This window comes from Aythya fuligula, chromosome 2, assembly GCF_009819795.1.
Source record: "Aythya fuligula isolate bAytFul2 chromosome 2, bAytFul2.pri, whole genome shotgun sequence".
Taxonomy (NCBI): Eukaryota; Metazoa; Chordata; class Aves; order Anseriformes; family Anatidae; genus Aythya; species Aythya fuligula.
Genome location: NC_045560.1, coordinates 27,150,957 through 27,166,371, shown reverse-complemented (window position 1 = coordinate 27,166,371; position 15,415 = coordinate 27,150,957). Strand labels below are relative to the sequence as shown.

At 39.0% G+C, this 15,415-nt stretch overlaps 2 protein-coding genes across 2 annotated transcripts in view; one reads left to right on the top strand and one right to left on the bottom strand.

Annotated features, from left to right (window-relative positions):
- Nucleotides 1-11,645, bottom strand: part of UMAD1 (UBAP1-MVB12-associated (UMA) domain containing 1) — an 80,073-nt gene extending 68,428 nt beyond the window's left edge. The window contains exons 1-2 of the mRNA XM_032182354.1: nt 11,583-11,645; nt 5,900-6,012 (exon numbers count right to left, since the gene is read on the bottom strand). Of these exons, the coding sequence (XP_032038245.1) occupies nt 5,900-5,981 (82 nt within the window). The 5' untranslated portion in view covers nt 5,982-6,012; nt 11,583-11,645. The remainder of the gene's footprint in view (nt 1-5,899; nt 6,013-11,582) is intronic.
- Nucleotides 11,646-11,734: 89 nt separating this feature from the next.
- Nucleotides 11,735-14,589, top strand: RPA3 (replication protein A3). The gene is made up of 4 exons (XM_032181903.1): nt 11,735-11,869; nt 11,959-12,033; nt 13,454-13,562; nt 14,036-14,589. The coding sequence occupies exons 1-4, from the start codon at nt 11,768-11,770 to the stop codon at nt 14,116-14,118; spliced, it is 369 nt and encodes a 122-aa protein (XP_032037794.1). The 5' UTR covers nt 11,735-11,767; the 3' UTR covers nt 14,119-14,589.
- Nucleotides 14,590-15,415: the final 826 nt, after the last annotated feature.

Below are 15,415 nucleotides of genomic sequence, written 5' to 3'. Positions count from 1 at the left end.
CTAGCGGTACTATGGAAAAACGCAGTTTGTTTTTGTGAAAAAATCAGTACCCAGGAGGATTAGTTTGACTTCATTACTGAATGGAGGGTAGCCATTACCTCTGTATGCAGCTAAAGATCAGTAACAGGAGAGGACTGTTTCTTCTCTTTCTGAATTCTTCTCTCCTCTCTTTTCAGTCAACTCTAACTAGAAAATTCAGTGCCCAGATGAGCTAATTATTTTTAAGTATAAAATCCAAAAAGCAGAAGTTCAAGAAATAGGTCACTTAATACAGCAACTTCTTGGAGTGCACCAAAGCAATCACTTACCTTGGTGTAAGTTAACACATATGAAATATTATATAGAATTCCCTAAAATCTCAGATTATTGTAAAATTAGTATTAAATGTTTTAAACCTAAACAAAAAAAAAAAAAAAAAAAAGAAAAAAAAGAAATGGCAGCTTTTTTATTTTTTTATTTTATTTTTTTTTTTTGGAAAACTGCAACATTGGAAAGAGATACACAAACACTCGTATAAAAAAATGTAACATAAGCCTACTGATGCAGAAAGAGGACTGTGAGCCACTGCTTTTTTCCAACTGGTACAAAGCCTTGTGCATTTCTTAAATGTAATAGTATATTTTAAAACACTGCAGCATCCCAGCCTTCCTTACTAGTGCCACTAAAAGCTCTTCAAATATTAATGAAAAAAACAGTGTAGAGATTCACAGGAATCTACTACATGTCACTACCAACTCATAGAAACCAAACAGCAGCAGCAACACCAAGATCTTACAGATCTTTCTTGATGCATTTCATCTCTGAGGTATACATACACACAGGAAAAGCCAAAAAACTATTTGAATTGTACTAATAAAATAGTATGGAGGTAGTCCTTTTATTTGGAAGGGTCAGTATATTTCTCTGTCATAATACGTTCACTCTTGAAAATTTTAAAACTGCAGATTTTTCTCAGAAGCAAAAATTTAAGATCTTCAACATGTATGTAGAGATCTATTTTACTAAGAACAACATGTAAACAATACAGATTTTATTTTAAGACATATTTACACATTGAGTGACAACATGGGTGTCCCTTAATTCAAATGTGCAATTTAACCAGTTCTTCATTCCAAAGTAGAGTACCCCAAAAAATATCCATATGTAGATTAAATTAATGGAAACACAGAAATGACGAGAGAAACAATATATGCAATATTACTCTACAAAAAAACATAGTTTTTCTGTTTTCCAAAACTAAAGACTGACTGGTGTCAATCATTTTACTATTTTATATCTCTGGTACAGAAGACTTCCTGATTTAAGGATATTAATTTGCAATGTAACTACGGTTAACACAGGGAAACATTCAGGTGGCTGTAAATCATACCTTTCACAGTCTCATAGCTAAATGATGATGCTTCTGCCTACAGATGAGGATAAGTCCATATAAAAGGAGTTATAATACTGAATTAACTCAGTAATATACATTCTGAATATATCAGAGGAAGGTTCAAGTACTTCACTGCAGATAAAACCAAAGTATGATTGCTTTGCAGAGATTGGGTTAAGATAGGAAGTCATAACTGACAACCAAAATTTGGACATAAGAATATCTGCTATCATAATTTATCAAACTAGTTGCAAGTCTGACCACACTTGTGTTGTTGAACTCCTTCTCTTTAGACAGGAACAGTGAAACTGAAGGTACATTCAATGCACCTGGATTCACTTAAATATCACAAGTCCTCCTCCTTAGTGGCAAAAGTGTTTTGAAATCTTTTTTTTTTTTTTTTTGGTGTGACTACTTGTATTCTTTTTAGAGGAAAAGTAACAGGCAAAAATCACGCTTACTCTAGTAATGATAAACATAATAAACAGGTATTAATCCAAAAGTTGTTTGCTATTTCTGCATGGCCTCCAAGAATCTAGAAGGCAGTCGGGAAAAGGTAGGCTTATAGAACAGACCTGTCTTCTCGAAGTTCCTACCAACCCTTCTCGTCATGATCATAACTTCTCTGTGACTGTGACAGTAATTCCACTCCGTTGAGAATCCCATGCCTTGCCATTTTTTCCTTGAATACTTACTCTTGTATCTTTGAAAAATTCTACAACGGAATAGTTTGACCTCAAAAAAAGACCTCTAGGTGACAGTCAGGTGCAATAATAGTCCCTAAAAGTTAGATACTTTTACAAATCAGGCTTATCAGTATCAGCAACTGAACTATTTCTCCAAGCCACTTACTCCATTCCAATTTGCCACATAAAAAGTCCCCTGAAACAAAACAAAACAATAAAACAACTCTTAAATCCATGAAACAGAACGGTCTTCAAAACACAAATAAAAATAGATAAAGCAGACTTGAAACTGGGCACTGTCAAAGAGCTCCTCCAAATACTAGGAAGTCAACTCTGTCCAGCCCCAAGTGCACCCATCAGGCTCTGCAGCCTCTTCCCCAGCTCCATGGGTTTGGCTGTCCGTGCCCATGGATGGCACTGATGTAGCAGAATGAAAGGATGTGGACCAGGATTTTTCCCACAGCTTAGAGATGTTCTGGTCTCCTTGTTTAGGCAGCATGGGGCTATGCCCCTCCTTGGTGAGGTCTCTGCCCGTGCCTGCCTGTCCTCTCATCACCTTTGCTGGCTGCAGGCTTACCTGCCTTATGGAGCAGCCGCCCTTGCTGCTCCTGAACACTGGCTTATTTCTAATTTTGCTGCAAGAGTAATTAAGACCCTGCACATCAGCAACTTAAAATAAATCTGAAAACAAAATGAACAGTTAGCAGTAGTTTTTTAAGAGAACGTGCAGAACAATATCCTGAAACAAGTACGATTTCAGTTGTCTTCAAACTAACAAAAAAACTCTCACCACCCATCACAGCAGAACCATCAGCATTATGTGGATGTTTGCAGAGCTTCTGATTGTCTTGCCAAAAAAACACACAGAAACAGCACTGCTGCCTCAATTCTCCAATTCCTGATCTTTGACTGATAATAGGAGTACCAATCACGTGCATCTTTGATATCTGATGGGAGATTTTCAGCTGTGTGTCAAACCAATGCACTAGTACTAATATTTCTTCTACATGGCTATCAATAATAAGAATGGATGATGGACTGGAATGTGTGTAATAAAAGCCAAAAAAGATCTTTAAAAAACAGCTACTCTTCAAGAACCCTAAGCTAACTCAAAACAAACAATGGCATTCAGAACATTAACTTGAAAAGCAATTTGCGATGATCAGACAAACCCTTGAAACATTTTTCATACCTCTATGTTTGATTCACGGTTCAAAATCAATTGCATGTGCTGTGCGTATCTCATATTTTTCAGAATAATAGCTGTGCTCGTTTCAAAACAAGCATCACTTTTTCAGATTCACAAAGAGATGAGATGACCAGCATCTGGAAAATGGGTGAACTGGTAATCAGGCATAAAAATGCTTCAGTTTCTGTTGTTAAAATTATATTTTATATTTATTTTGTAGAGAATGAGTCAATAATTTTTTTCTTAGCTCCTCTGTAGGCAGATTTCTCCCTAAAATTAAAATACAGAATTTCTTTGAGTTACTATGCTGCAAAGTTGATTTTTGTTGCTTCTGATGTTTTTATGAGTTGTCCTTCTACTAGAAGAATTTAATTCAGATATTGAAATTCCAAATATATAAATATTCTACAAGTATATTTTTAAAATATTGAAACACATAACAGCACTTGGAGAAGTTAAGAAAAAAAAAAGCAAAAAATATCCTCAAGATTTCACAGGGGATAGCTCTGGTGGTACTTTCTCAATAAACCATCAAATCTCTTTCCCCCATTTTCAAAAATCAGATGATACAGAGAGAAAATAATTACATATCGTTAATTTTATCTACACTGAATTGGGATGCCAAGTACTCTAATTACATTATTATATAGACTTATTTTATACTTGTAAAGGACACAGCATTTGATTATTTCTTGATAAGTCTCTTTGAGACCCCCAGTAAGATTCCTTAATGCCCTTATTAGTGGTGCATGGTATGAACAGCCTTGCAAGGAACTTGTAACAGACAAGCTTCTCCTTATTACAAGAGTGGAAATCAGGAGAAAGCATCCCCTGAAGATGTATTTTTCTCTTCTTTTTTCTCCATGAAAGAGAAGCAAAGAACTTCCTCACTTGTCCACAGAGTATTAGTGAACGAGGCTTTTTGTTCTTATATGCTTTGAATGAAAGACTGGATTTAGGAACCAACCTAAAATATACGAAACTTAATTCTTACCTCCCTTTGACACTGTTCACTGCCTAAAGTGGTATTCACATTAACAACCTGGAAGTGCAGTTCTAAAGATGGCTGTCCTTAAACTACTGCTGAGATTAGCTGAAGACTTTTAGTGGTGGTGTTCTAGAACACTTACATATGAATTTTAAAAAGTTTCAATACCTCCCATCTGAGCAAGAAAAAACAAACTTGCAGAATAGCTATGGTTTTTGGACTGCCACTATTCGTAGACAAACAAAACTTCTACATATCTACTTACATGTACTTAATTCTGCAACTGTCTGTACACAGCAAGACAATGTGCTCAACTGGTGAGACTGACAGTAATTCTTTTGCCAAGTAGAAGTTAGGATGAATAGACAGTCTATTTCATCATGGTCTGCAAAATTAATTGCTGTCCAAACAAAAAAATAGTAAATAGAAATAACAGAAAATTAAAGCATAATTGATAATTCTTCAAAATTTAAATAGTCACTGAGAGCATTTAAGGAAAAAGGAACAAAGCTAAATTAAAAACAGAATCGGGACCAGCAGTTGTGGCACATAAGCAATCTTTGGATGCAGATCTCTCTGCCTATTACACAATTTGAAGCTCTAAATAGCCTCCAAATTTTGCGGGATAATGGTGTATCCCCTTCCACCTTTCCAGAGTGAAAGTGTTGGAGCAATTTGATGTAGACATCAAAACACAGAGTCACATGTGAAATCAGATCTATTTTAACAACTGGTTGATAGTTGGGGATATTTATTTTAATGGAAAACTATTACAAAGGATGTAAGTAAGCTCTCCTAAGAATGAGTTCCAGTAGTCTCTCGTATTATTAGATTTTGATAATCCAGCAGCTCTCTCGATTTCAGAATGCTCAAGCAACATTTGCATAGGTAAACACTGCAAGATTCCTGACAAGAACTCAGTAAATTAAAGCAGCAGAAACTGAGTATTAATGATGATAGTTTTACAAGGAGGAAAACTCTATTTTTCAAAAGAAGAAAAAATGGAAAGGATCAGTTGCAGCTTGGCAACAATAATTTCTGTATCCCCTGCATGCTTGAGCCATCCTACAGGACTGTGAAAGAGCTTACCTAAAGCTGCAGATTTGGCCAGTTCACAGGTGAACACACTCGAGATTAAGTTTTGAGTAACATAAAGACTTTGATGAAAATAAATCAGTTTAGGGTTTTAAACTAATCAAAAGTCACATTCTGAATTAGAACCACTCATCTTGCCTTCTAATATAAAAAGACATTTGGGGTAACACCAAAAGGACGGAAACTAATAAAGAAAGTCATCTAACAGCTGCAATGATATATTTTTAACCCTAACCATAAAGCTAGAAGCATCAACTTTGAAGTTTCTTGCTCTGTAAGGAAATAACATCTCCTTGTTTATAATATGAAAGGAAAATACAAAATTGCATTTTCAGTGATCCTGAATAAGAGTTTGCACCTATTCAGAAAACACCATGAAGAAACAAAGTTTCAGCTATTTAGTCTGTATAATGAGGGTAGGCATATAAACTCCTTCAGGAACAGTAAGAATTCTGAGTAATTTTTGTCATGGCTTCTTTTAACTCTTTTTATTTGATCTAAGCATCTCAAAGACCTCTTTACACATTTCAAAGATGACAAGAATCATTTCATACAGAAGCATCACTTACCCACAATAACAAATCCATCTGCTTCTCTCTCTGGCACTGCAATCTTCTTTGAATCTTGACTTTTTCGGAAGAAGCTGAACATAGCCTCTTTTTTTCTTCCTCTAAGTTGTTATCTAAAACGAAGACAATACACGTTAAGTAAATACAAGATAGCAGAATAGCATAAGAAGTTCACACCACTCTGAATGCAAAATACATGATAACACAGCTAAATCTCTATTAACAGAGTTGAAGTATCAGGCATTTGCACATCAGACAGAGTACCTTGTTAATGTAGCAATCGACTTCAATAAGCAAAAAGAATAAATTACAAAAGGCCCTTCTATGAATTTATGGAGTAGAACTATTAAAAAAAATCTCAATCTTTCTAAGGGAAAGTAAAAGAAGGAAACTACTGTAAGCTTTTACCAAGCACTTTTGAGTGTTCTTCTGCTACTTCAAACTGTTGTTACACAAACTAACTGTAGTTAGTTCTCAAGTTCTTAAACTTGGAAGCCCAAAACACAATCCTATAGGAAATGCAACTTCATAATGCAGCAGTACTTGAATGAAGTAAATTACAGTAGATACTCAGTCTTAAGCATCTGTGCATCAGTTATAAAGATAAAACAACAACAACAAAATACACAATATGTGCAAATATCCATTTTCATTTTTCAAGTTTGTAAACCTACAGACAGCTTAACATTTTGGTGCATTTGATTAAGTTAACACTAATTCCCTTAAAAGAAACTGTAACAGGATTGAGCAGTTTTTCATAACAGTAATTCACTCAATAATTCATAATCTTCCAAACTGGGTAAGAACTATGACTTCACATCAGCTAGAAAAAAGCAGGTAAAGCATAACACGAATGGGATGGATGTGTTAACTGGAAAAGATTACGCTCAGTATCTCTTTCAGGAGCGGAAGACAATATTGAAGCAATGTTAATAGCTTAAAAAGGACAAATCTATCTGAAAAACCTTATAAGCATTAGCCACACGATGGCCAAAGGGGACAGCTTTCACCAAATTAAGTCCTATGCATCCCATATAGTTGGATAGATCAAGAAACGTTCTAAGCAAATTCTCTAATGATTCTGAACTTTAAGTTGCAGACTTGAGGAAGATTCATTCCTTTAATTAACAGAGTTGTAAGAAAAACTTCCTAAGCAAGCCCCACTCTTCTGAAGACCAAACAACAGAAGCCACAAAGCACGTATGTACAGGTTCAGCTCACTGAGAGGACTACTGATGTGCCACCACCTACTTTCTGTGCTCTATATAAAGTGCACACCATGCAGTGCAGCAACTCTAAGTCTCCTCTGCCTCCTCCAGCAACAGCAGCTCACTTCTACAGAGCTGAGACAATGAAAAAAGGAAAGCAGCACTCACCAGCAGCTGGCACTTGGACATTATTAGCCCTCCTCCAGCTCCCTGGCAGAGAAGTGCCCCAAGTGCTGCCACGGGATCCTGGACATTGCTGCCCTGTGCAGCAGCCTGCACGTGGTCTGGCTCAAAGTGCCAGGTGTCAAACAGCCACCACGGTTTAAGGAAAGGTACAGAAAACCTTTCTCTGCTAACATATCAGTATCAAATAGAGAAAGTCATATAATTTTGAGTCCAAAGCAGAGTTTGAGAAGTAGAATCCTGATTAACTTCCCCGACACACATTTCAAGGTGAAGGGACTGACAAACCGACAGCAACGCATACACCCTGACATACACACCCAGGAAAATCAAAGCCAAACCTGAAGAAAATAGGCACACTACTGATAATATTGTTTTGCACTATATCTAACAAAGAAGAATTATTATGAGTGAACCACAGAAGACCACAATGTAATATTTGTATTCAAAAAAATATAAAACCAAACCGCTGGATTAATTATTTGCCAGAACTCCTCACTTCCCACCCAAGTATTCATGATACCATAAGCAAGACTTTTTGTGCCCTGGCCAGTGACCTGCAGCACTTCACTTGACAATCAGCACCAACTATTCACCGCGTATAAACCACCTCACACCCTGCCGTTAGGAGCACATCAAATACTTGCACGCAGCACATCACAGAAAGCCCTTTCTGAAGCGTAAGCATCAGCTTTCAGAAGGGCGTATAAATAGCATGTTGCAAAAATCAGCAGCGATTCAAGCCGGGGGCTGATACCCACAAATGAAATAGAGTACCCCAGAGGCTGGCCAGCTACTGCTTGCTATGCTGACGCAGTGGAATTTCTATCAATCAACCAGCCAGTCTCAGGTACATGGTAATACCAAAAATAAATGTTAATTATCTGCACTTTATTCTTTTGCGCTTGTTTTCTTACCTTAGCACGTGAAATACTGATATTTCCAGCCCTGTGGAGATTGCATAGGCAAACTCCTAATTGCCTCATTTATTCCTTACCTTCCCCCCACGCCCGGGCTCAACACATGGCGCCAGCAGCATATTCCTTTTTTAGCCCTTAGGGAATAAGTCTTCTGCTGCTACCAATTAGGGTTGTCAGTCCCATAGTTCAAGTGGTAAAAACCTGTGCTGCAATGCTCCAGAGTCAGGTTTCTGCTCCAATGATGTATGAAGGGGAGGCAGTTGTGGAACAGTTTAAAATGCAATTTTACCTTCTTCGTAAGCACGCAACAAGAAGGAAAATCAACGTGATGTGTAAAATCTTATAGGTAGCTTTGGTAAAGACTCAGATTCCAGCCAGCCACTTAAGGTGCCAGAGCTGCAGTTGCTCCAATCACATTTTTCTCTTGGAGATCTGCGTTACTGTACAGTTTGCAGCTGTGTCGGGCACCGTTCTCCCTCCTCTCTTTCTTGCACACAGAAAAGCATCTTACATATATACGTAACATCTGCACAATAAAGTTGTATAGGAAACCATGAATGCAATCTTTTAAATCCTGCATATTTAATGTAATCTTCAGTGCTTTAAAAAACAACAACAACAAAAAAAAACACTGCAGCCATTACAACTCAGAGTAGATTAACAATCGGTATGATTTGATCTAGCCAAATTAACATTACAAGCATTTTCATGTGCTCTTTTTTTGTTGCTGTTGACAAAAGATCAAACTTTTGGGAAAAAAATGGGATACTGAGAAAAAGGTAAAATTCATCCTATCTACATAAGGCTCAATCTTTACTTTGTAGCTTTCAGTTTGTGAAGTGGCTTCTTTACCTAAATTGCACAGCCAGCGGTTTATTTTTTTTTTTTCTTCTAGAGAAATAAACACATCTTTTTGTTTGAAACAGAAAAAGAAACAAAGTACCCCATAAACTCAGGCCTCAAATTCTTACCCTGATAAAACCACTGGGCCAGCAGTGAGAAATACGCCCTGCTTGGGGATTGTGAATGTTGGGAGGGTGGTAAGGAATCTGCATATTAAAACAGACAAGCATGCTTTGTGAGGCCATTTCCTTCTCTGGGTGTTCACCACTTCAAAACAAAACTTGTGCCTGTAGATCACCCAGGTCTGTGTAACTGATGTGGAGGCAGGAACTCACTGACTATTACTTGCCATATTTCAGTATCGTTCCTGAACACAATTAACTTTAAATTAAATAAGAAACAAAAAAGAAAAAAGGAGGGGGGGGGGGGCACAGAAACAACAAGTAGAGCTGTATTAAGTATGGTATAGGTAAAGGAAAAGTCCTAGATGGGCAATACATTAGTGATATTTGCTCTCTTTAAGAATTTTATCCACATGGTACTTCAAAAGCAAATATAAATCTCTCCAGCAATGTGAAATGCAAACACTGTTTCTTGAATTACATGTTAAAAACAGAACAAAGAAACACAGAGTTGAATGGAAACACTCATGCTCTGGAAGATAGGAGCACAGTTTAAGCACTTACAGAGTCAGACTGAGTTTTACTACTTGTAGATAAGTTGAGGTTTCATTTAACTAAAGCTGAAAACAACTGATTTCTGCACAAATTTCATTTCAGAGTAAAAACTAAATCTGAAGCTGGCAAATCTGGATGCACGTTCACATAAACCAGACAGAAAAACATTTAAGGATTTTTTTTGTCGATGGTGGTGGGTTTATTCGTTTTTTTTTTTTTTTTTTTTTTTTTTTAAATTAAGCAGTCAGCACAAAATCACAGAAAACACATCCACCAGTCAGAGACAGCACCACGTTTCTGCAGTAATCTATCCTATATAGCACAGCACTTTCCACTTCCAGATGGGTTTAATTGTATTTCTGTAAGAGACCTGAAATTGAATTCACTGCCTAAAGATAAAAATCTCCCTTGGCAGGAATATGTAATTCCCGTCTCCTCATGTTTCCCCCTCACCAAAAAGCGAGCATAGTTTTTTTTCCCTTTCTCCGATCTCAATTGTTAAGAATAATGCTTTTGGCACCACTTCAGTCATTAACAAGTAATAAACTGCAAACTGTAACAATTCTATGAGGCTGCAAGAAATATTTTGTCTTTACGTGAGGCTCTGAGCCCATACATGGGATTGGGCGAAGATGAGTTACAGAGCTGCACAAAGGGGTTAATTTATTCCTCGTGCACTTTGCCAGTCTCCTTCAACAAGAGCTATGGGTGACCTTTGAGCCAAACCAATATGTTACATCCCAATACCATTTTTTGTATGCAGCAAGGACCCTAGTATTTTTAGCATTACTTTTCAGCTTTCTCCTGCATGTTCACAAGTGGCAGAAGAAGAAAGTAATTCAGTATTTAAAAAAAAAAAAAAAAAAAAAAAAGCAAAGATGTAGACTAAGATAAAGAGAGGATGCTTGGGAATTCAGCAAAGCAGAATTGCAGTGGCACTGCTGGTAAATAAATGATGAAAAGAGCTCAGAAAAGATGCAAAGCTGATCTTAAAGAAACAGACTAATTTCACAGGCAGCTGTTTAAGCTATGCAGCCTATGGAAAGAGAAAACAAGAGGGCGATTCTCTCTTCCATATAAACACCCACTGTTATTCATCAATAAATTAACAGCAAGAGCAGCGAGACCGTACAGTCTATAGCGCTGCAACCCGCTTCTGACATGAAACCGGCCAATTTAGAGTCAAGACCACGCATGTCAAAAAGATTTTTTTCTGTGACACCAAGAGATGAGTTTAAAAGCTTTTAACACAGTACAACTTACTATGTGAAGAATTAAAAAAAAAAAATAGATAGTTTTTTTATCTGGTATTAACATCAGTCTTATTCCTGTAGTTTAAGCTTTTTCAAAGTATAAGAAAGGAAAATAAGCGCCAAGAGGAGCACACATACAAATATAAATATATTTATACATTTAACAAAACACTAAGGAAGGCATTTTTTCTTAAATTCAATTTGAGTATTTATTTTATAGCTTTTAAAGTCGAAGGGAATCAGAAATACCAAGAACCCGCATTCCCCAGCCCTACGGCAACCCAAATTCCCACCACGTAACAACACTCGAGAGATGCTGAGTCACCGAGAGCCACCCCAATTAAGCCAGGCAATAAAAGCACAGGCGACAGAGCTACAGCCGGGAAGGAAACAGCGGCACTCAAATCGCTGCCAGCGTTCAAAACGCTGGGGAGACGGGGCTGAGACCACGACACCCCCGTCGCGAAGGGCTGCGGGGGCCGGGCCGGGGGCCGAGACCCCCGCGAAGACGGGAACCGGCCGGGCCCGGCCGGTTCCCGTCTTCGCGGGGGTCTCGGCCCCCGGCCCGGCCTCCCCCGCCTCTGCCCGCGGTCACCCACCGGCCCGGCCGCCGCCTCCACTTCCGCCTCGCCGAGTCCCCCCTAGCAACGCCCGCTCTTCCGCTGACGTCAGAGCAGCGCGGCCAGCCGATTGGCCAAGCCTCGCCTCTTCCCCTTCCCCGCTTCCCCGTTGCTAAGGGCGACGGGCGGGAAGGGGCGGCCGCCATGGTGGGGGAGCCGCCGCCATGATGGAGGACGCGCATGAGGCGCCGCGGCACCGCATCGCCGCCGCCCAGCTGGCGCAGCACATCGGCCGGCCCGTCTGCTTCGTGGGGCGGCTCCACAAGGTTTGGAAACGCGGCACGGGGTCGGGCCCGGCCGCCGGGGGTGCTGCGTGGGCGTCAGCACCCCCTGGGACACGCGGTTTGTTTTGCAGGTGCACCCCAGCGGGAAGCTTTTCGTGCTGGTGGACGGCGAGGGGAAGCAGGCGACCGTGGAGCTGAGCGAGCCCGTGAGTTACGGCCCCTCCTCGCGTTTCTGTTTTTAAATCTGAGCGCAGTTTTCCCGCTTCTCCGTTTTGCACCGTCCCTGCTCCGCCCATCTTCAAGCTAGCTACCGCGGTCTTAATGTTAATTAGTTATCTTTGTCAATTATACTTGGCCGTGGGGTGGTCCTGTGTGGAGCCAGCAGCTGGACTCGGTGGCCCTTGTGGGTCCTTTCCAGCATCATACCAGCCTATGAATTTTCGGCTGGAGTTAGGAGAGACATTTCCTTCCTTTTAAGGCGCATCCCTCTGTGGCTACTTTGTCTTCCTCACCTTCGTGCATATCTTAGTTTCATTTTCCTTGCACTTTTTCCTTTGACTTTTTATTCACTGTCTCCCTATCCCTAACAGAATATTTTTTAAAGATAATCCAAAAACCTCAAGAATATGGTATTCTTAAGTTTGTTGAGTTGACCTTTCACTCCCATCCTAAAATACTTCTCGTAGCATTTCAATAAACTTCAGAGTTTGCTCGAAGCATTCTTTCTTAAGAATGGATAGCATTCCAATCTTTGAAAATGGGAATGCTTCAAGTATAGGAATTACTCAATTGGTTAAAAAGTCAACTAAGCAATTCCTATACCCATTGCATTGTAACTAATGTGCAGAAATATAGCTTTGATATCAAGTATTGGTAACGGGCTAAGACCCAGGCATTTTCTTCTGTGTGTTTGTTTGTTTGTTTTTGCCTCTGAGAAATGTTGTGACTGAAGGATTATTATGGCTATGACACCGCTTGATGGCTAAATTGAGCATGTCAGTAGTCGTCCCATTTTTCCCGCTGAATGAGTCGTTAAATGCTGGCAAGTCTGTCCATTTTGATATGAAATATTTGCATGTGATACCTTGATTTTCAAGACTTGAGTCCTGTTGATTTAAAAAAAAAAAAAGAAATGCAGTTTCTTCTAGTGAGGAGTTTTGTCGTACAATTGTGAAACTTGCTGTCTTCATTTCCAAATTGCAAGAAAATGTCTTTCCTAGAAGTTCTGGCCTGTATGTAAATCCTTCCTGAGTCCATGTGTTTCCTGTGTTGGACTGTTACAGCGTTGCATGTCAGTATCCAACCAATGATTCTCCAGCTTTCTGGGAAAGAGTAAATGGGTGAATTTTATAAATATGTAGCTACGGTGTTAGGCACTTCACAGCCTGTTCCACTGCTGTAATAAGTATGTAAGGAAGAAACTTGGTATGTGCAGAAATAACGTGCAGGAGTTCTATATTGGAAGGACATAAGTGAAGTAGTACCACATTTCCAGTAGTTTCCCCAGTAGTAGTGTATTGCTTGATATGGAATTTCAAGCACTTTGTTGTTCCTAGCTCCAGTGCTGTGCAGCAGAATCAGCAGGTAATTTGGTGATACTAATTTGATTTCTGGTATGTTTTCTAGCTAGATGAAGAGATCTCAGGAGTTATTGAAGTGGTGGGAAGAGTAACAAATCAGGCAACCATCATGTGCATGTCGTACGTCCAGTTCAGAGAAGATAAAAGTCCATTTGGTAAGTAAAGATATATGTTAAGAGAAATCAAATTTGTGTTCTGAACATTTCTTCATTAAGTGAGAAGAGCATGATTATCTGTTCTTATGGACAAGGTTATTCTTCAAGCTCACTGAAAAATAGTAAATGGACACAGGTGTGGGAATTACATACTGAATATGCTGTTTTACAGGCGAAAAGCAGGGACTGACTCAAGGCCTGAGCTGATCGAGGTCCTTGTCTTGGTCTGCTCATTCTCCCAGTCCCGGGTTCTTTGTCTTCCCTTGCCTTGTACTCCTTTTGTGATTGTCCAGTTAGCAGGTCTAAAAAATAATCCTCCAGGTAGAAAGCAATGAGATGTGGCAGGCTTGGGAAAACTGGGGAGGGTGAGAGGGACTGAAAACACTCAGCTGTACCGCTTTCAAATAAGCAGTGCTTTAATGCTGTGGTTTGCTAGTGGGGAACTTAACAAGCTTTTCCTTGCCCTCTTTCAGATCTGGAACTCTACAACGAAGCACTGAAAATTATTCACGAATTCCCTGAATACTTCCCATTCGGCACCGGGAGGAACAACTGATTCTTCTTAGCATATATTTAGAGCTTCAGAGGGTGCAGCAGTACCTTAGCTTTCCTGCTTGACAGCATGATAATAGTTGCATCAGTTTCCACCATGCAGCTGTTGTATGCGCCAGGTGTGGCTGGTGAAATTTACTTTCTCTGAAATTGAAAAGGAAGAAGCAGAACATTTCTGTGGCTGTCTCACTGTCTGTATATATTTAACCCTTTTGCATTCATGAGGAATGGTCTCTTGCAGGATTTGACTTGCTAGAAATGGAAGTTTTGTAGGTATCTTTTTTTTGTTGTTGTTTATTGAGGTTCCAGGATATTTAACACAAAACTTGTATTGAAGACATTCGGTGGGGTTTTAATGTAAAAATATTTTTTAATTTCATTTGCTTTGGTATCAATTTATTAAATGGGGGGGGGAGTTTTATTTTGCATCTTTATAATGGTCACTTCTACAATAAAAAGGTCTGATTATGTTTAACTACTTGTGTCAGTATTTTATCTTTGAGTACCATTTTCAGTGATACAGGGTGATTCCTATTCTACCTGCACACATAATTTAATTTTAACAAAATTGAGTACAAGGTACTTGCCTTTTGCACTGATGTTAAACACTTTAAAGCTGTAAGTGTCTAACTGAGCTTGAGAATTTCAAGTGCTATTGAGTTCCCATCACAACCTTCGTTCTTGGTGGACGTCAAGGTAGAAGTACCAGGATTCAGCTGGCATGTCATGATGACTTTAATCATACACACTTCCACACAATTTCCAGTTTCATTACTATCCAGGCTATTTAACAGCACATAGAGTTCTTACACTTCTTAAAGTAATACAATCAAAGTGAAATCTAACTTCTGAAATACTGTGAAGTAAAAAGTGAAACAGTTCAAAGCATTTTAAATAAATATTTTATTTGGATCCATGTTCATTAATATTTAAGAGAAACAGGCTGCAGTTTTAACAATGAGATTTAGAGCCTTATCAAGATTGCTAGCATTGTGCTTGTTCATGGATATCTCAATTTTCAGTCAAGGAATTTATGTTTTAAAGACTCCTTATTTATCAAAGTTACCACAAATGACAGCCCTACTCTTAATTTGTGCAAATCATTAATGGATTATTAGTTCACCCATCCCCGGGGTAGATGATCAAGTTAACAGGTGATCTGTTTTTTCCAGATACTTAGAAGACAGAAAGTGACAAAGTTACTGTCACTGGAAGGAAGAACAACCTTTGAAGTGTGGGGTCAGTCTCATAGAGCAAACAAGAAGGTGCCAATGGCACAATACCATGCTTTGTCCTGTAGT

Bases quoted from the DNA above. Each gene is read 5' to 3' on its own strand.
- RPA3 (XM_032181903.1), top strand. From the start codon at position 11,768: ATGATGGAGGACGCGCATGAGGCGCCGCGGCACCGCATCGCCGCCGCC. The intron at 11,870-11,958 runs GTTTGGAAACGC...TTTGTTTTGCAG, and splicing joins TCGTGGGGCGGCTCCACAAG to GTGCACCCCAGCGGGAAGCT. The intron at 13,563-14,035 runs GTAAGTAAAGAT...GCCCTCTTTCAG, and splicing joins AGAAGATAAAAGTCCATTTG to ATCTGGAACTCTACAACGAA.